Raw genomic sequence first — 20,228 nt, 5'->3', positions numbered from 1 at the left:
CCCTCTCCTCGTGCACCAGGAAACAAAGAGGGAAGAAAAAGTCTCTTGCCTCTTCGGCAGCTCCAGACCTTTTCCCGGACTCTCTCCCGGCTAGCTGTGGCGCACTAACCCCCTTCAGGTTGTGTTCACGCCGCCAACCCCAGTCCTCTCCCTGGGATCCCACCGCAGCCGGAGCCTCAGCTCGCAGCCCCGCCCGCCCCGGCGGGTGAGCACACAAGCCTCTCGGGCTGGTGAGTGCTGGTCGGCACCGATCCTCTGTGCGGGAATCTCTCCGCTTTGCCCCCCGCACCCCTGTTGCTGTGCTCTCCTCCCCGTCTCTGAAGCTTCCCCCGTCCGCCACCCACAGTCTCCACCCGCGAAGGGGCTTCCTAGTGTGTGGATACCTTTCCTCCTTCACAGCTCCCTCCCACTGGTGCAGGTCCCGTCCCTATTCTTTTGTCTCTGTTTTTTCTTTTTTCTTTCTTTCCTACCCAGGTATGTGGGGACTTTCTTGCCTTTTGGGAGGTCTGAGGTGTTATGCCAGCGTTCAGTAGGTGTTCTGTAGGCGCTGTTCCACGTGTAGCTGTATTTCTGATGTATTTGTGGGGAGGAAGGTGATCTCCACGTCTTATTTTTCCACCATCTCGAGGCTCCTCCCCTCATCTCCTTTTAAAGACACGTAAAATGTGTACACAAATTAGTTGCACAGGATTCTTTACAGTTCTCTTCTTAGTTGTAAAATGTACCTTTGGCTTTGTCATTTGGGTCACAGGGAGAGAAGCGCCCACCCGGAATACAAGCATGATTTCCCTGGGTGGGTGTCTTGTCTCATGAGCCTGTGCAGCTGGTCCAGAGGTGGGACTGGGCATGCCCGTCCCAGCCCTGCACTCCTGAAAGGGCAGGCGGGAGGCTCTGGGCCTTACCAGAGGATGCTGCCCTGAGTTGAGCACCAGGGGCCTGCAGCCCCTCACCCCACCACCCTGAGTGAGACCTGACCCGGTGCAGGAGGGAAGGATGCAGCCCAGTCGTGCTGCTCATCTTTCCATGTCCTAGGGCTTGGCCTTCTGGAGAGCAGGGCCTGTGCCTTGTCCCCTCTCTGCTCCACTGCCTGGCCCAGGGCTGGCACACCTACACCCCAAGTGCAGCAAGGAGTCAGTGCATGTCTATTGAATGCATGCAGACAGAACCTAAGAGCTGTTCAGGGCTGGCTGTGCTCTTTCCCCACACCCACACCCATCCCTCCTCCCCAGCTAGACAGCTTCATTGGGGAGGATGGGCTGCCACCTGATTTTTTGGATTCAGAGCTCTTCACCCGGTGCCCCTTTGGCCTACATTCGTGCTGAGATGTAGCGTTACGGTAAGCCTGGTGGTGAATTCAGATCGGGGGTGAGTGACGAGGTTGCCCACCTGCCAAGCCAGATGTCCACAATGGTTGTAAATTATCTCCCACTGTGGAGTGAGCTGCCCTCTGCTCCCCTGGTGTAGATTATCTGAACGTCGTGTTGCTTAGGACCGATTAGTCCGTCCCCAGGGATGGAGCATCCCGCATGGGCATGGTGGGGGCCAGAAGTGCAGAGCAGGCTCACAGCCTTCCCGCCCCTGCGGCTGCCACTATGGCACATCAGGCCATCTGCTTGGCAGGCGTGCACCGCCCACTGGAAAGCGAGTGAATGCTGGAAGTCAGGTGCATGGTCTGGACCTTGGTTGCCACAGAAAAGGGGAGGGGAGCTTGCCAGGGACAGCTTTCCAGGAGGAGACTTGAGCTGTGCCCAGCAGGGCAGGCCAGGGCCTTGGCGGGAGGAGCGTAGGAAGAGGAGGGTGCAGCTGGGCCCGCTGGGCCGTCGTCATGGAAAGCGAGTCGGGCACAATTGGACCATGAGGTGAGGTTGCAGAAGGGTCCATCTCGATGCCCTCTGAGCAGGGGACCCTTGATGCCCATTTCTGGGCCGCATGAGCCAAACAGCAGGGCCGCGGAGGTCAGTCCTAGCTGGGCCTGAGTCCTCATTTCAGTCCTCACCAACACGGGAGCCAGTTCTGTGAGAGGTTTTCCAGGCCTTCCCCAAGCCCTGTGCGCTCAGGGCGCTCACTGAGAATATAGCCTGACTCCGCATCAATACCTCTGAGTCAAGAGCCGCCCACTGCCGGCCGGGCCCGGGACCTGAGCCGGAGCTCCACAGGAGGGCGCCTTAGAGCCTTGCCCACAGAGCCCGTGAGGGGTTGTCCTAGCTGCTGGGCTGAGGTTGGAGCAGAGTGCAGGGGTGAGGCCGGGAGGCCCCAGACAGTGGGGATCCCCTGACCTCGGCCTCTTCCATTCCTTCTCCTAAGGCTCCTCTGCAAACCCCACCCCACTCCCACCCCCTCCACAGAGACCCAGGCCTGAGACCCTAACAAGGAACACCTCCAGGGAAGGTGGGCATCCCGGCGATCAGGCTGGTGTGTGGGCCAGAGCCATGCGCGCAGGCAGAGCCTGAGGGACCAGGCAGGCGGCTGCTACTCCTGTCACATCACAGACCCCCTCCTGTGAAGCCCCGCTCCCAGTCTGTACCCAGGCCGGTGCCTGACCAAGGACAAAGACCCTCCCCAAGGCAGCTGACGTTGAGGACCATCAGGTTGCCTCTTTTAAATAAGCATATTTCAGTATAACACATACGGAAAATGAATAAATCAGAAATGTACAGCTCAATGAATCTTCACAAAGAACACACCTCCTGACCCGCACCCTGAAGCGCCCCACACTGTGCTCCATTCAAGCCCCCGTCCAAGTGTCACCCTATTCAGGCTGCCTTTTGAAAGAGGAAAAGATGGCAAACCAGATCCGTGACAAAAGCCAACACTGTCACTTAGAGGAGGCCCCAGGAAGAGAGGGTATACTGAGAAAGAAAACAGGCCAGAGGGTTAAGAAAAGCTTCATGTGAGTGTGGAAGAAAATGATCCAGTGAGTTTGGCAGGCACAGGCCGACTGTGATGTGTCATTGCACTTAGAACACAAAACAACGGCCTAGGAATTTACTAGTATGTGTTAAAATATCAACTCCAGACTCGGGCCCTTTCTAGGCTCTACACCCAAAGGAGGAGAGACTGTTGAAGGGAAGCAGTAAAAATTATTAGTGGAGTAGAAAATAGAGATCTGTTGGCTCTTCCTGCCACTGGTGATGCCCTGGAACCTGGGTGGGGGCTGGACCTTCTAAGGACCCAGAGGTCCGACACAGGGCATTGAAGGCCCCTCCCAGGTCAGGCTGGGTCCAGTTCACTCCACCCTTGCCAAGAGCAGCTCTGAGCCAAGGCTGCTGGCAGAAAAAGGCCAGACCTGCCAATGTGTTGGTGATAATAAGATTTGCCCAGGAAGAGGCCCTCACGTCTGGGCAAGGTTTCTACATCCTCCTCATGCTACAGAAAATCCCATTCTCTCTCCATCACAGTCTCCTTCATCCTTCCCCACAGGTTTATTTATGTCTCATGGGGCTTCTTTACAAGAAAGAAGGATGAAGGCTGGGGCAGGAAAGGCTCCCAAGGGTGTGGGCACAAAATGTCGGGCAGGCAATAGCCCAGCTCCATCACCAGCACCCTGGGCCCCAAGACAGACCCCTTAGTGTTCCTTGGCCTCGGTTTCCACGTCAATACAATAGGAGTCTGGACTACGTCATGCCAAGGCCTTTACCCTCTGCTCTTAGGATCTGCGGCCTATGATTTGTGCTGGGCAGCCTGTGTAGGAGTCTCTGAAAGGCGAACAGGGCTGGGGGATGAGGCTGGGGCTGAGTCACTGGTACAGGATCAGTGTCACTGGGCTGCGCCCCTGAATCTGCAGTTGTGTGTGTGCACGTGTGTCTGTCTACACGTATAAGGACTTTTTATCCAGTGTCCTCTGTGCACCTGGCCCTGGGTGGCATGCTGAGGGCCTACAAAAAAAGTGAAAGAGCATCTCATCCCCACGCTGTTGAAAATCTCACCAGGACACTAGACTCATTAAGCAGCACCAGTAGCGGGAAAAACACAAATCAAGGCAAGAGTAGGATAAGCTTATTTGGTCGATGGTTCCCATTTTTACTAGGGGCCATTAGCATCATTAAGTGCTGGGTTTTGAGCCTCACCAGGTGGTTTCTCAGATTTGCCCTTCTCCATGGAAAGTTCTTTATGAAATTTTTACCCACCTTTTTCAAAGCCCAACTCAAAAGAAGGCAGGTGAGCATCCCCTGAGGCTGGGGCACAGAGCGCTAGTCCTGTGTCACATGCGGGCTGCACCCCATCCGCAGGCATGCACACAGGGCACCTGCTACAGCTTCAGGTGTGAAGAGCGTTGAGCTGTGGGGCACTGGCCCCCCTTGCTCCACCCCCAGGTGTGCTCCGGGCTGTATGCATCGTCCTTGGGAGAATCCTGGAAGGTCCCTGTCACGCCCATCTCCTGTGGGTGCTGAGCCCTCTTAAAACTCCTGAATCCATTTTCGTCCCAGATAAGGCAACGGGGAGGCCGTTCTTGGGATGGGAGACCTTATGATGAAGGCGAGCAAGGAGCAGGCCAGGCAACTTCCCAGCGTGTGAATCTAAGGAGAGTCAGCGCATCGGCAAATCCCACAGCGGTGTTTGGGAAGCGAACAGAGCAGACGGTAATGCGGCTGAGGTGTGTCTGGAATAACTCAATTTGCTGGAGGGGAGGGACTTTCTGAGCAGCAGAGGAGCCGTACCCCGGACTCCTCTTCAGTCCCACTGCCCCCCTCCTTCACTGTCGACCCCGGCTCCTCGTTGCCAGGCTCTGGGTCTGGACACGGAGCCAGGACCGCTGTGGCCAGCCCGTCAGCTCAGACACATCCAGCCTGGAGCTGACTCTCATGGAGACAAGAGTTTCTGGGGCTCTCTCCGCAGGCTGCCTGCATTTTGATAGGTTTCCGGTGTGGATAATCCCCAGAACAGAGGTGTAGATGCGTAGAGGGAGAGCCTTCTGTTTCTCCTCCGGCAGCTCAAGCACTGAAAATACTCCAAAGCTATCCTCGAAAAGCTGTTGTTTTGACCTGGGATTTACTGTCAATCATACAAGTCAGAGAGGTTCAGATAAATCTTCAAACCTCAAGAAACTTCTCCAAGTCATCTCGGGTCTAAAAACCTCTGTTCAGGTAATTCTCTCTGAAATGCCACTTCCTGCCAAGGCCACATAAAGACATGAATCCCCAGCTTAGAGCAGACCCTGGCTTCTGAGAACATTCTCAGGCAGTTTTCCTCTAATACTTTTCCTTCTAAAGTAAATGTCCCCACGAGCCCAGCTAAGCTTCTGCTGGAGGAAAGGGGGACCCCATTCCCATCTGGGCAGCTCTTTCCTGGAGACCCTAGTTCAATGGCACTGATTTGCAGTCCACACGCCCCACAGGCCAGAGAAGGAGCATCTCTGCTTGCTGTCTTAAAAGCCAGTGGCTCTCTGGCTTACTCAGAAGCTGAGGATTACTGCATCTGAGCAAACACCCCCAGACAACACGGAGGAGAGAAAAACACCACGGGCCACGCCAGGCATGTGAGACATGGGCTCAGAATACTCCCCATCCCAGTCTCTTCACCTGTGGGCCCAGAGTGCACAGTCCCTGCCCGGGGGCGTCCCAGAAGAAAAGAGCCCAGTTCTGGAGAAAGGGGGAGGGAGGCAGGTCCCTGCCCCCTGGTGGTGCCCATGCGGGGCCCCTTATCCCCAGCGGAGTGGACACACAGATGAAGCCCGGTCCTCAGGGGCTGCTGCTAGCCTCCTTCCTAGGGCCAGACAGCTCCACAGCCCAAGGTGTGGCCCTGCACCCTCTGCCTCCCTGTGCTTGGCCTTTGCGGGCTGGGCTTGCACACAGGTACACGTGTACACGGCGTAGCCATGGGGCTGCACGCACACACTCAGGTACACTCCTGCACTGTTCCCACTGTCCTTTAAAATCCCAGAACCAAGGAGTGTCAAAAGAAGTAAGGCCCCTACCTCACAGCCATTACGATGGCTACTAACAGTAAAACAGAAAATAATAAATGTTAGCAAGGATGTGGAGAAATTAGAACCCTTGGGAACTGGTAGTGGGAATGTCAAATGGTGCAGCTGTTGTGGAAAAGAGTATGGAGGTCCCTCAAATACAACTACCCTATGATCCAGCAATCCTACTTCTGGAATCATATCCAAATTCCACTTCTGACTGTTTATCCAAAAGAACTGAAAGCAGGGTGTTGAAGAGACATTTATACACCCATGTTCATAGCAGCATTATTCGCAGTAGCTAAAACCGGGAAGCAAGTCAGCGTCCAGCAACAGATGAACGGATAAGCAAAATGTGGTGTATACGTACAATGGAATATATTCAGCCTTAAAAAGGAAGGAAGTTCTGACACATCCTACAACATGGATGAATCTTGAGGACATTACGTGAAGTTAAAGAAGCCAGTCACAAAAAGACAAGTACTGTATGATTCCACTTATTTGAGATACTCAGAGGAGTCGAAGTCATAGAGACAGAAAAAAGAATGGTGGTTGCAGGGGCTGAGGGAGGAGGAATGAGGGACTGTTGTTTAATGGGAACAAAGTTTCAGTTTTACATATGGAAAGAGTTTTGGAGATGGGTGGTGGTGAGAGTCGCACAATATTCTGAATATCACCGAGCTGTACACTTAAAAATGGTTAAAATGATAAATTTTATACTGTGTGTGCCTCACCACAATAAAAACGTTGGGGGAAAAAAACAGATTCTAGTTGTTCACATAGGTGACTTGCCTTTAAGCCTGTCAGACCCAAAGCCACCTTTTCACAGCAAGTATTCTGTAACATCCCTGTATTATCTTGAATGAATACGTGTCTTAACCAAACCCGGGATATAAAGGAGAAATACAAGAAACGTCGTGGGCATACAACATGCCTTTCAGTATGTGACTGGACACCAGCTACACACACCAACCCGCAGTGGTCCGACGTCAGCCCTGGCACGTGGATCCTGCGAACAACATGGCTGCAGGTGGAGCCTGTGACAGGCGTGTTAGGTTGACAGTTTGAGTACTCAAGTGACATTGTGTGTGGAGGGGTGATTCTCCAAAATAGTGGACAATCTGTGATAAAGTTGTAAACCAAATTTACAATGTACAGCATAGGTGCCTCCTTGGAAAATCCTTGCCAAACCCTGGCGGGGGGGAGATACTTTTTGTGTAACACCATGTTAGGTGTTAGAACCTAGTAATCGGAGAATAGTAGCTGGATCTTTCACTCCATGACTGTCCCCTGTGACATTTGAAAACTTGTACAAGATGCCAGCCCAGCAAATGTTTGTTGGGCAGGACTGTGCTACAGAGAGCAGGATCCCTAAGGTCCCTGCTGCCCCCCCATTAAGTGCTACTAGGGCCCCCACCAATCATCGTGATAACCAGAAACACCCACATGGAATTCCAAAATGCATCCTGGGAACAGCACCACCCTTCTTGAGAGGGTGTGTAGAGTGCCTCTCCCGTGCTGTGACTCCACACAGAGCAAAGTGTTCATTTTGCCTGAATGTAAGCCTCACTCTGGCACCAGGAGACCTTGTCCCCACCACTCACTGAGCCCACAGCGGCCTCAGAGCCTACCACGTCTCTGGGCGAGGTCCCCCTCAGCTCAGTGGCCACTCAAAGACCACGGTGTAGAGAAATGCAAATCAAAACTACAATGCGATATCATCTCACCCTGGTCAGAATGGCCATCATTAAAATCTACAAACAATAAATGCTGGAGAGGATGTGGAGAAAAGGTCACCCTCCTACACTGTTGGTGGGAATGTAAATTGATACAGCCACTACGGAGAACAGTATGGAGGTTCCTTAAAAAACTAAAAATAGAACTACCGTACGACCCAGCAATCTCACTACTGGGCATATACCCTGAGAAAACCATAATTCAAAAAGAGTCATGTACCACAATGTTCATTGCAGCTCTATTTACAATAGCCAGGACATGGAAGCAACCTAAGTGTCCATCAGCAGATGAATGCATAAAGAAGATGTGGCACATATATACAATGGAATATTACTCAGCCATAAAAAGAAACGAAATTGAGTTATGTGTAGTGAGGTGGATGGACCTAGAATCTGTCATACAGAGTGAAGTAAGTCAGAAAGAGAAAAACAAATACCGTATGCTAACACGTATATATGGAATCTAAAAAAAAAAAAAAAATGGTCATGAAGAACCTAGAGGCAAGACGGGAATAAAGACGCAGACCTACTAGAGAATGGACTTGAGGACACGGGGAGTGGGATGGGTAAGCTGTGACAAAGTGAGAGAGTGGCATGGACATATATACGCTACCAAACGTAAAATAGATAGCTAGTGGGAAGCAGCTGCATAGCACAGGGAGATCAGCTTGGTGCTTTGTGACCACCTAGAGGGGTGGGATAGGGAGGGTGGGAGGGAGACGCAAGAGGGAGGGGGTATGGGGATATATGTATATGTATAGCTGATTCACTTTGTTATAAAGCAGAAATTAACACACCATTGTAAAGCAATTATACTCCAATAAAATTGTTAAAAAAAAAAAACAGGGCAGCTGAAAGCTCAAAGCAGTAACATTTTCTGGACAATCTGACCCCTGAGGAACTAAACTTTTGCAGCCTCAGTAGCAGGACCCTGCCCTTTGGTTCGGTGTTTGGGAAGCCTCCCAGCAATTCTCAGGAACAAAATTGATGGAATCACAGCAAGTGGGCTGGTGCCCACTCTCTTCCCCCTCACGCACTCCAGCTTCCCCACTGCTGGCCGTCCTCTGGTCCGGCACTACTGCTTCTCCTCTTAGTGCGGGTGAGGGCAGGTGGGGAGTAGGCAGGGGCCTGAGCTTCCAGGCCGGAAAGTGGGGAATTGGAGTCTGTAAGGAGTCAGTGTCCTCCTTCTAGAAAGCATGACTCACTTGGTAGGGAACCTAGTTGTGTGAGGTTCCCACGAACACAAGAGTAAAAACTAAAGTTCTTAATGCCAGGAGGGCTTTAGCATTTATTCAAGTTTTCAAACATTACTCTTTCACTCTGGGGCCACCTGATAGGTGTGCCCATCAACCATAAAAAGTGTATGTGGATCCCTCTCCTTGGAATCCAACCGATTTTGCTTTCTCTAATAGGAATAGAAGAGAGGACTGTAAATGTCAAAGAGCAGATTGTATGGCAACATCAATTGAACCAGGCACTGATGAGCAAATGTACCATTTGTCTAGCAAAGCTCTGGGTGGCTTTGTTAATTTAAATGACCTGATGCTGGGTCGAAAACTGAGATGAGGTTTTGTCCGAGAACTCAGGTGCAGGTGGAGGTGTTTACTTCCACCCAGCGTCTGAGCAGCCTTGATCGGCTCTGGTGCAGCAGCTGGGGAAGAAGGTGCGTGGTCTGCGTGGCACGTGTGTTGGGCCAAGCAGGGCAGGAGGCCACGTGGAGCCTTAGATGTGCAGATCCTGTTGTGGGCCCAAAGTGGGTCCTGTACCTTCAACCCAGAATATTCCAAAGAAGCTGGGATGACAAATAGCACAGGCCAGGGCAAAGAGCAGAGGACCCTGAGCACGGACAGTTGGCCAGCCTGACGCTAGGCCCTCTTTGGGGTCTGGGCCGATGAGGGGCTGCTAATGAATGAGTGGTGGGCCTGCCGTTGGTTCTGGGGTTGAGACTAGTGCGTGAGGAGGGGAGCCAGCTGCAGCCCAGAGTGATGGTGTGGTGGGAGACTGGCCCAGCACGCCGAACCAAGGGCAGGCAGCAACTCGCCGGCGCCCTCGTGGCCCATGACGGCGTCCACTGCAGTCCGCACGGCCAGTTCTCTAAGAGACTGAAGACACTCACGCAGGAGATGCAAAGGTGTTGGAGCACAGTCTCAGAGGAGACGGGCAGAGACGAAGACAGGATGAGAGTGTGTGGCTTGGAGCAGACAGAGCACCTCCTTAGAGCCGGGCCTTGGGAGAAAAGTCAGATCTGAAGAGAGGGCCTTCCAGGAAGGGGCACCTGGAAGCAGATCTGCAGGCCGCTTTCTGACAGGTAGTGGGAGTAGCCAGGAATCGCACGCAGCTCAGGCCATGGCACAAACACCTCCCCAGGGGGCCTGAGTGTGGCAGTAGTGACCCATCTGCTCAGAAGTTACGGGCCCCAGGGGACAGCCAGCAGGGAGTCACCAGGTGGAGTGACTTTGAGTACAACTGTTTGTGTCTGTTTGGGGATTGTGAGGAGGCCGTATCGTGTGTGCTTAACAAGCGCCAGGGATTTTCAGAATTTTGTGGCTTGGTCAACACCATCAGTAAAAGTACGTCGTATTAGTGAAAACATATCCTAAAGATAAACCCATTGGTTTTGGCATTTATTGTTAATTGAATTGTCCCAGAAATGGCAGCAGAAAGATTGTTAACGTTCATGCATTTACATCAAGTTAAACATCTGTTCCTCTTAAACTAAACTCCAGTAAAGTTATGGCGACTCATAAATTAGACCAGGAAGTAAAATGCTTCTTGCTCTTTGCACAGCTTAGCGGTTTCAAAATAGACTTCCGAATGACACATTGCAGTGGAGGCCCATGTAACACAACCATGTTCAGCTGTGATGTTGGTGCCAGACGATTAAGCTGAGTTTTTGCTTTGGTGGTGAAGATCCCAGCTTTGCCTGCAGCAGTGACATTACTTGTCAGGCCATCTGGGGACAATGTGAGAACTGCTGGTGTTTGGGTGGGGCTCGGGGCAGAGCCTACCCATGAGCGGACCCAACAGCCACCAAGAGGTTGTGGCCACATCCAGTCTCTCCCCTGGACCCTTCTGGGGGTTCTCCCAGGTGAGGGTCTCTGGATCTGAGCCTAGGGGCTGGGCCACCCTGCCAGGTCGAGGAGGACTGGAGTTCAGAGGGTGTGGCTCGAGGGCATGGCTGGCTGCTGTGCAGCTCGGGAAGGGAGCTGCCCTTCCCCCACAAGTGGGCATCTCAGAGCACGACCCACCGGCCCCCCCACAGCACTTCCTTCCTTCCCATCCTCCGGCTCCTTAGCTCACACCCATGCCCAAGTGGGATGGCTTCTGCTAATGGCAGAGGAGTTCTTCATGATATCAAGTAACCCCTGTCCTGCAGTCCCCTCTATCATAAATTTGGGGTTTGCAGGGGACTTCTGAAGTGCAGGGCTGCCCTGGTGAGAGAAGAGCCAGCACCCTGGAGGCCGCTGGGGGCTGGGGTCTTCACAGGGGCCTCAAGATCCCCCTCACCCCGACCCCCCAATTCTGCCTGTGTATAAAGTTCTCCCTGGGAGCTCAGAGGGTCCCCAGGGTCAGCTCTGTGCTCAGTTACTGATTAGAGCCCTGGTATGGGACCAGGCCTTTGCCGAAGTTGTGCGGTGGCCAGATTCCCCCTCAGGCCTCCCCACCTGGGCTGCCGCTCCGAGCCTAGCCCCCCTACCCCCCGCCTGGCCTTTTCACAGGGCTGTCCAGGGTGTCCTGACCAGCGGTGGCAGGACCAGAGGACAGACCCTCTCCTCCTCCTCCTCTCCAGAGGCAGGTCCCGAAGAGCCGTGTGTGTCCCCACAGGGGCTCGGAGGAGACATCTTCCACGTGACCCCGTGTCCAGCAGGGCAGCATACCCTCTGTGGCTCACCACCGCCACCCCCCGCCTGGCCATGCGCAGCTCTGTGGGGCCCTGTCGCACGTCTTGGGGTGCCCCTACTAGCGAGGTAGGGCCCATGCCCCCGGCAGTGAGCACAGCTACACGTACACACACTCACTGCAGATGCCCCACCACACGTGCATCTCATGCCCCCCTCCAACCAGGAACTGATATGATGGGTGATGACACGGCCCCCAGCCCTCTCCGGAGTTCCAGACCTCAGTCACTGTGGCTCAGGGTGGCCGGGATTGTCCCCTCCTCAGGGCAGGGCTGTAGCGGCTCTCCACCAAGATTCCACCTTCATCCAGTCAGCAGGCATTTAATGAGCACCTTCTGCAGGCAGGCGCGTGGGCCAGGTGCTGGCGTCACACCTGCAACAAGGCAGGGCCCTGGCCTCCAGGGGCCCCCATCTGATGGGGCAGCCTGACACCAACAGTGCATGAATAACAGAGAGTGAAGCCTAGGGAAAGGGCAGCGACAGAGAAGATGGGGGGCGGGGGGATGTCGGAGAGGGTGGCAGGCAGAGACGGCCCCTCCGCAGTCTCCCGCACCACCTCCCTTCCTGGTGCCACGGGTCTCCAGGCTCCCCCGGAATCTGGGACCTGGGCCTGTCCGGGGCCTCGACCATATGGCCTGTCTCCCTCTCGGTTAGAATCTGAGCGTCCTGCTTCCTGGCTGTTGCCTCCCACCTTGCCCACCCTGTGCAACCCCCCTTTCCTCAACTCTGGAGCCTCCAGCCCCTCCCACACCGGGGACCGGAAGCTTTGCCTGCCACAGAGTGAAGACCGCCCCTTTGAGGCCCAGGCTGGCAGGGGCGCATGTGGCTGATAGAATATTCTCAGTGTCTCTCTTACTTCCCTTTGTTTTGCAATAGAAAGCGTGCCTTTGATAGACGTTTAATTCCAGAAGCTGCTACCTGCTTCCTATCTCTCTTTGCTCAAAAAATTAAATGCGGATGTGCCTGTGCTCCTGCTATAATAATCTCCCTCGGAGTGGAAGGACTGTGGCTGGAATGGGAGAACATTAGAATCTTCAAAGAGGGACAGTTATTGAGGGAACTAGATTAATGAGGTGTCATAACAACTTAGCCAGATCTGCGGCTGACCTTTCTCGTGGAGAACGGGCTTGATAAATGTAGTTCATTACCAAGTTCTGACATGAAAATAGGATCACACTCTGGGCTCCTCAGCGGGCTGATCAATATTTTATCTGCCAAAACAGGCCCGGTCTGTGAGCAGGAGGGGCCCCGCGCACACACATGCTGGCAGGAAGCCCGAGGCCAGCGCTGCGGCACAGGGGGCACCCCAGCCAGCGGAGGGTGGCTGGGCCCTTCCAAGGGCCTGTTGGGGATTCTCATCACTGCCAGGCTGGCCGGGACACAAGCCTCCCTCCGTGAAAGGCCCTAGAGCAGAAATGTTCGTGGGGAGGGGAAGGGAGTGAAGAAGTCTTCACTGATTTTGTGGCCACCTGTGCCAGGCGCTGAGCATCAGTGAAGGGGACAAAGACAGATGCACCAGGCCCCGGCTCACACAGGGCCTTGAGCCCATCTCATGCAGAGAAGCCCTCGGGGCTGGCTGACCACTCAGACATGGCAAAGTCTGTTTATATTTAGTTTTACGTAAAAGGACCCTGTAAGGTGGTCAAAGGCTGTTATTGCCCCCATTCTAAGGTAGGAAGTGGATGCAAGGAGGGCAGGGGTGGATGCCTTTCCAAGGGTCCCACAGCTGCTCAAAAACAGAACCAGATGTTCTCCTGCCTCCCCGTCTAGTGCTCCTTCCAGCCTTGCAACGACTGTCATTAGTGGAGTTGGTGTCAGGTGTGGCAGCCTGTGATGAAGGCTGTCTCTACCTGAGGACCCCAGCTAAGGTTGTTACACAGTGGTCCTGTCACCCTAGCTTCTTGAGGAGAGAGTCTGCCTAGAGCCGCAGGACTCAACCACATCCACAAGCATTTAACACTGTCACACTGTGCGTGTGACTATCCAGGCCAGTCCCACCAGCTTGGAACTTGCAGCCCCACAGAGGGATGTAGCCGACGCTGGTAACACCCCATCCAGATTCCCACAGTCAACCCGGAGGTTCCGTGCAGCTTCGGGTGATCAGTCCCCGTGAACTTGTAAATAGCTTCCAACCTCATCTTCAGCCTGAGGGCCCTTTCTGGCCTCAAGCATGAGCTGAGTCCACAAGTGCTGGATTGGGGTGGGGGTAATGCCCCCAGGAGCAGCCCTCAGCCCAGGAGGGCCGGAAGTTGGTAGAAGAGCACCCTGCCCCCGGCACCTCGGTGGAGCAGCTCCGAGGTGTACTCAACACCGTCTCTGCAAGGTCCTGTGGACTGAGCCCCGGGTTGCCACTGTCTTTCCCTGTCCCCAGTCTCACTTCCTCCTTCCTCCCTGCACTTCTTGGGATCATCTCCAAATATACTGCTCACCCTCTATCCTAGTTGCAGGGGCTGCTAAGCAGGAGGCCAAACTAAGACAGAGGACAAGCCTCACACACACACAAAAACAGACCGCATGTACAGGGCAGAGAGTAAGAAGATGGATGGATGACAGTGGTTCTGTATGTGCGCAGGAGGGGGCTGAGCTGGGCCCCAGAGAAAGGGGAAAGAAGAGGAGAGGAGAAAGCACGCAAGAAGGTACCCAGCAGGCCAGCATCGGCTGCAATCAGGCACAGTGAGTTTATGGGCCTGGAGGGGTCTTCCCTGGGACTCTCCAAGCCTCACTAAAAGGCTTCGACCTAGCCTAAGTCACAAAGAGACCCCAAAGTCCCCATATTATAATGACACAAATTTTTCTTTTCCTTGAAAACACCAAGACACAGGGGAAACACTTAAATGACTTTCCAAGCATGTACAAATTATGTTAGTCTGCCTACTCATGAAGCAGGTCCCCTAATGTCCCAGCTGGGCAGCTCCAGGTGAGCTCATTCAAGTCACAGACCTCAATATCATATACAAACGTCCTCCTCTCCAGAGTCCTCTCTGGAAGTCCCTCCCACCCACCCACCCTGGATCAATAGTAAGGAAGTTGACCGTACTGCAGGCTAGGCCACGGAGGCCCAGGCTCAGGGCTCCCAGGACAGGCTGGGCATGGCCATTCTCACCATCATCACGGTCAGCCCCCGCGGGGGCACCCGGGAGGGGTGTTGTGGTCCCCAAGCCTCTGCTGTATCTCCTCCAGACACCTGCCCTCCAAAGGGGCAGGGTCCGTCCCTGGGACCCAGGCCCACCCCAGACATGTGGGGCACAGAGAATTATGAAGCTGGGGGTGCTAGTTTAGATTGGGTGATGTTTCTGCAGTGGCCAATATACAGTGAAGAGTAAGCCGGGCAGAGGTTTGGGTAAAGAACATTGGAGGAATATCCCATTGTATATATGTACCACATCTTCTTTATCCATTCGTCTGTCAATGGGCATTTAGGTTGCTTCCATGACCTGGCTATTGTAAATAGTGCTGCAGTGAACATTGGGGTGCGTGTGTCTTTTTGAATTATGATTTTCTCTGGGTATATGCCCAGTAATGGGATTGCTGGGTCATATGGTAATTCTATATTTCATTTTTTAAGGAACCTCCATACTGTTCTCCGTAGTGGCTGTACCAGTTTACATTCCCACCAACAGTGCAAGAGGGTTCCCTTTTCTCCACACCCTCTCCAGCATTTACTGTTTGTAGATTTTCTGAGACATGGATGGATCTAGAGACAGTCATACAGAGTGAAGTAAGTCAGAAAGAGAAAACAAATATCGTATATTAACACATATATGGGGAACCTAGAAAAATGGGGATTTTTTTGGTGAACTGGTTTGCAAGGCAGAAATAGAGACACAGATGCAGAGAACAAACTTATGGACACAAAGGGGGGAAAGCGGTGTGGGGGTGGGGTGAATCGAGAGATGGGGATTGACATGTATACACTGATGTGCATAAAATAGATAACTAACAAAAACCTGCTATATAAAGAAAAATAAAAGAACACTGGAGGGAGCAGTAAACACCAACCCCAAGCAGCACATTCGTGTGGCAGGTGCTATTAAGATTGTTTCTCCCTCCACACCCCTACCTCCTCAAGTCCCCGGTGGACTTGCTGGGTGGGCGGGCAGCAGTGACCCGCATGATACTGAGAAAGACCCAACCCTTGGGTATTGAAGCTCTTGCCCAAATTGAGTAAGGGAAGAGGAAGATCTGAAAACAGGGGCTCTGTGGGCCGGGCCTCAGGCCCCGTGCGACACACAAGGCCAGCCAGGGCTCCACTAGTTTAAACGGCTCACAGTCAGGGTCACCTGTGCAGAGAGCCTGGCTTCACCTCTGGACAGCCTCTGGGAAGGGGATTATGGGTAACTTATTTTCTTTCTTTATACTTATCTGCACTTTCCAAGTGTTTTGTTGTTGTTGTTGTTTTGATGGACGTGTGTTTCTTTTACAATAAGACAAAGGTTTAAAGCTGGCAGCAGGGTGGGAACCTTTACAGACGCCCACGCTCCACCTTGGTGAGCTGTTCCGTCCGACCCCACAGTGTGACCGGGGGGGGTTGTGAATGAAAAAACTAAACCTGGGATTTGGTAAACTCATCCTGGAAACCAAAAAGGAAGGCTTTTGAGAGGGCAGTCCTTGCTGGAGATGAAGCATCAGAAGTCTTGAAAGAGGTTGAATTTTGGAATCTAAAGTGACACCATTAGGGTGTCTTTCTTCTGGTGCTCGTGGTCGCCCAGAGCTATAGGGATATTAGAGGAGCTCAGGAACATTGGGCCAATAATTTAATTATTCCAGGTTGAAACTCATGTAAAGTGCAAGTGCTCCTGGGATAAAGAAGGATTTCAAATCGTCTTCCAGGAGCAGCTCAGTTTATCCCAGGACCCCCACGCCCAGCAGCATCCAGGCACAGTGAGGCCCTCAGTAAAGAAAAGAAGCCACGGCAAGTTTGGCAAAGTGTGATCTGCCGGTCTTGGCATCCAACGCCAGCTCCACACTTCCCTCTAGCCTTGTCTGTGCCCCCATCCCCGCCTCACTCCGGCTCAGCCACACCAGCTTCCTCTGTGCCGCCAGCTCCTGCACCTGCAGTACCTGTGACCTGGCATCCCCTTCCCTCTGCGTCCTTTGCCCACAGATCCCTCATCCTGCAGGTCCCGTCCTTAGGGAGACTTCCTTCACCCCGGCCTCGTTAGCTCTCCCTCCACGGGCACCCTTGATGCCCAGGAGGGGAAGCTCCATCGTATCCTCAAAGTGCTGCCCAGTATTGGGCACAGAGTTTATGAGTAAATGCTGGTAAAAGGATGGGAGGGCATGGCTGGCATGAGCCCTAGCAGGAGGCCAGACCAGGGGCTCAGGGAGCTGGCCCTGGAGACTGGGCGCAACCACCTCTTTTCCCCAAGTTGATTTCTAGACATGTACATACCTTCCTGACCAGGATTCATGTGCTGGGCAGCTGCCAGGGTGGAGAAGCCACTGTGAACTGACAGTGAACTGTAGGGATGTGATAAGAGGGGAAGAGCCTGGGGAGCCCACCTGACAGAACCCACCTTGAAGGTTTCCCTGGCCTGCCAGAGTGGGCGGTGCTGTCTAGCTTCGGACCCCTGGCCTAGGGCAGCAGGCAGCTCAGAGGAGATCTGTGCCCCACCAGGGTCTGTGAAGAAGATTGGAGGGTTGGGAGGACCTGCGAGGATGAAACATCTCTCCCCATCTGACCTGGCCTGGCCCATCCTTCAGGTGGCCCTGCTGTAGTGTGTTTTTCTGTAGGTTAACTGTACACTAGCATTTCTGAGTCAAGCCTCCTATCAACCCCATAGCCATCCGCTGTGTGCACTAGCTTCCCAGCATCTGGGCATGAATGCCTGTCCCCAGGAAAGCCCGACAGGCCCTCCAGTGCAGGTCCCTGCAGATCCCCCCACAGAGACTTCCACTGCCGTCTCCACCAAAGCTTCTCTCTCCACTCAGATACCGCATCCAGCTGCTATCCATTTGCCAGGACTAGTTTCACCCTCTTGGAGGCTGGAGGCCAGGATTTGAGCAAAGCTCTTCCTCTACTTTCCCCAGACTGACCTTTGTCCAGGCTCAGGAAGCAGAGCCCAGCAGGCCGCCACGTATTCCCCTGGGCGTGAGTGTGTGGTCGTGGGACACAGCCACAATTCTCAACGCCGTACAGACTTGAGAATCGGGTTTGCCAACCAGGGGCCCTACGAGCTCCCAGGAATGGATACCCTACAAGGCCAAAGAGGGGTGGGTGAGTTGTTCTTGTCAGAGCATAGAAACCCCCAGAGAGCAAATAGATTTGATTATATTGAACACAGCAATTGATTTTTTTCTAAATAAACATGCAGGAGGAGAGTAACAGGTATCTGTTTCTGACAAGAATCAATTGACCCAAATTGGAAGAAAATCTAGAAACACAAACAAGCACAAGAAAGTGATTGGACCATCCAGGCTTGTCTAGGGAGGCAGGGAGAGAGACAGGCTTCCCCACCAGCACTCTCCCCACCAGGCAGCTCCCCTGTTTGTTGCTCTTCGGCAAATGTGGTTCCAATAATGACAAGGGGGAGAGTAGCTATCATTTTATGAGCCCTTACTTGGTGCCAAACCGCTGCTGTGCCTTTTATGTGCATATCTTATTTAACCCTCCTAACAGCCCTGTGTGGGAGGCACTGCTCTCCCCACTTCACAGATGAAATCACTGAGGCACCTTGTGCAAGGTACACACACGGGCAGCCACAGAGCTGGGACTCAAACCCGGTGGACTCCAGATCCAGTGCGCTCCAGCACCCCTGAGCTATGACCTGGTGCCCTAAACTGGCCTTAGAATTAGGGGGACGAGCCCCAGGCCCCAGACACTCCCTTCCCAGCAGGGCACTGGCTTCACCCTGGACTGGATGAGGAGGAGTGCACACCCCTGCTCCAGGGCTCAGCAAAGCCAGGTGCTGGAGTACATATTCCATCCCGGGAGGTGGGGAAGTGGGGCCAGAGAGGCTCTCCCGTTCGCTAACAACCAGCAGCCTCCACTCACGGTGCAGCCCTGTGCGGGGAGCATCCTCATGGCCTGTTGCCAGCGAGATAAACTATGTCATGTCACAGTGCGTCACAGGCCTCATTTGCCAAAGCACTGTGTGGTTCGGATGCTGTGGACCAAGCATGGCCATGATAAAAGGCCTAAGAGCAACGGGCTGTGCGCTTTGGTTTTAATTTTGTAAAAGCTGCCTTTTGTGTCTTGGTCGTAGGCTTGTGTACTCATGTTCGTTTTGAAGTAATCCAGCCCTGGGAGTGTACCTAATTAACTTAAGCAGGGCTTATTAGTCCTGTTAACTGGAACTCGCTAATCTATGAGACCAAGGATTCCAAAGCAGCCTTTAAGGTAGGATTAAGGCAAAGATGAGCTATTACAAAATGGAATCGGGGCGGCTCTCCTAAAGCCGCTGTGGGGCTGTGCTGGGACTTCCCCTGGACGGATCTCCCCATTCCGTCTGGCAAACACTCTGTGTCTGGCTGTAGTAGGTGCTCAATAAACATTTGCGAGATGAACAAACAGGCTCCTTCCAGCATTTGCATCATGTGTAGCATGTATCCACTGCTCCATAAATATTTATGGGATGGACTGGTGGACAGACGGACGAATAGGTCTCATGCACTCCGGTAACACCCTGCACTGCACATAGTGAATGCCCAGTAACTGCCGATGGGTGGGGTGGATGAGGGTCTTCTCGAGACCGGGGGAGGAGTCTGGCTGCAATAACCCCATCTTCTCTTCCAGGTAACCCATGCACCATGGCCGACTACGCCCGCCTGAAGAAGGCCCTCCTGGCGCTGCAGACCCGCCTGCAGCCACTCCATGAAGGGGACAGCAGACAAGACCCTGCTTCCCAGAAGCGGCTCCTGGTGGAATCTCTGTTTAAGGACTTGGATGTAGACGGGGACGGCCACCTCAGCCGCTCTGAACTGGCCCAGGTGGGTACGGCATTCGGTGAAATTGCATCACGGAGGAATCCAGTTTTCCATTCTGCGTGTGAAGGAAGAGAACTGGGAGATCCACATGGGGAGAGTCATTTGTAACCGTCTCTGTAATGGGATGCCAAGGAGGCCTTGCTCCTGCAAGAGAAAGCCACCTCCCGGGAGTCGGAGAGCTTGTGTTTAACACGTCTCGAGAATATCTGACAAACAGAACGATGTCAGTGTCTCCTTCCCACCAGCCACCGTCAGCAAATATTTACAAACAAGCTCTGAGGCACTCTCAGCTAGCTGGTGAAACACACACTGCACACCGGCTGGGCTCTGAGGGTTTCATTAGGAAGTAAGTCTTTTCTTCCTGAGCCCTTTGCTTTCCTCAGCAGAGAGGTTCAAAGGAAGCAGGTTTGGTTCCCACCAAACACTTCTGGAGCTGTGACCTGGGTGTCCCCACGTCCTCTCCGCTAGGACCTCGCCCTTTGCGGTATCCAGGAATCAGTAGCCCACACCCCAGCCTGCTGGCTTGCGGGAAGCCCTGTGGCCACCCCCAAACACTGCTCTTCCCTTTGAGAAAACACTTGGATGGGGCCTCCCTCCCAGACACAGCACACGTGTCCCTCTGTCCAGCTACAAGGTGGTACAAGGGCCTGGAGCATCTGCAGCAAAAAGAAGCGAGGAAGGAGCAACCTAGGGCACCAGGCAGGCCAGCTGCAGGGTGGGCCTGTTGGGTGCTGGTGGCAGAAAGGCAGGCTGGGTGGCCCCGAG

The 20,228-nt window shown here is 53.6% G+C and overlaps 1 protein-coding gene across 1 annotated transcript in view; it reads left to right on the top strand.

Moving 5' to 3' along the window:
* The window catches only part of FSTL4 (follistatin like 4), a 495,703-nt gene that overhangs the window by 322,350 nt on the left and 153,125 nt on the right, over positions 1–20,228 (top strand). The window contains exon 5 of the mRNA XM_060296220.2: positions 19,273–19,466. Coding sequence (XP_060152203.1) covers positions 19,273–19,466 — 194 coding nt within the window. The remainder of the gene's footprint in view (positions 1–19,272; positions 19,467–20,228) is intronic.

This window comes from Globicephala melas, chromosome 3, assembly GCF_963455315.2.
Source record: "Globicephala melas chromosome 3, mGloMel1.2, whole genome shotgun sequence".
Lineage (NCBI taxonomy): Eukaryota > Metazoa > Chordata > Mammalia > Artiodactyla > Delphinidae > Globicephala > Globicephala melas.
The sequence above is the reverse complement of the archived record's forward strand: the minus strand, read 5'-3'. Positions and strand labels throughout refer to the sequence as shown.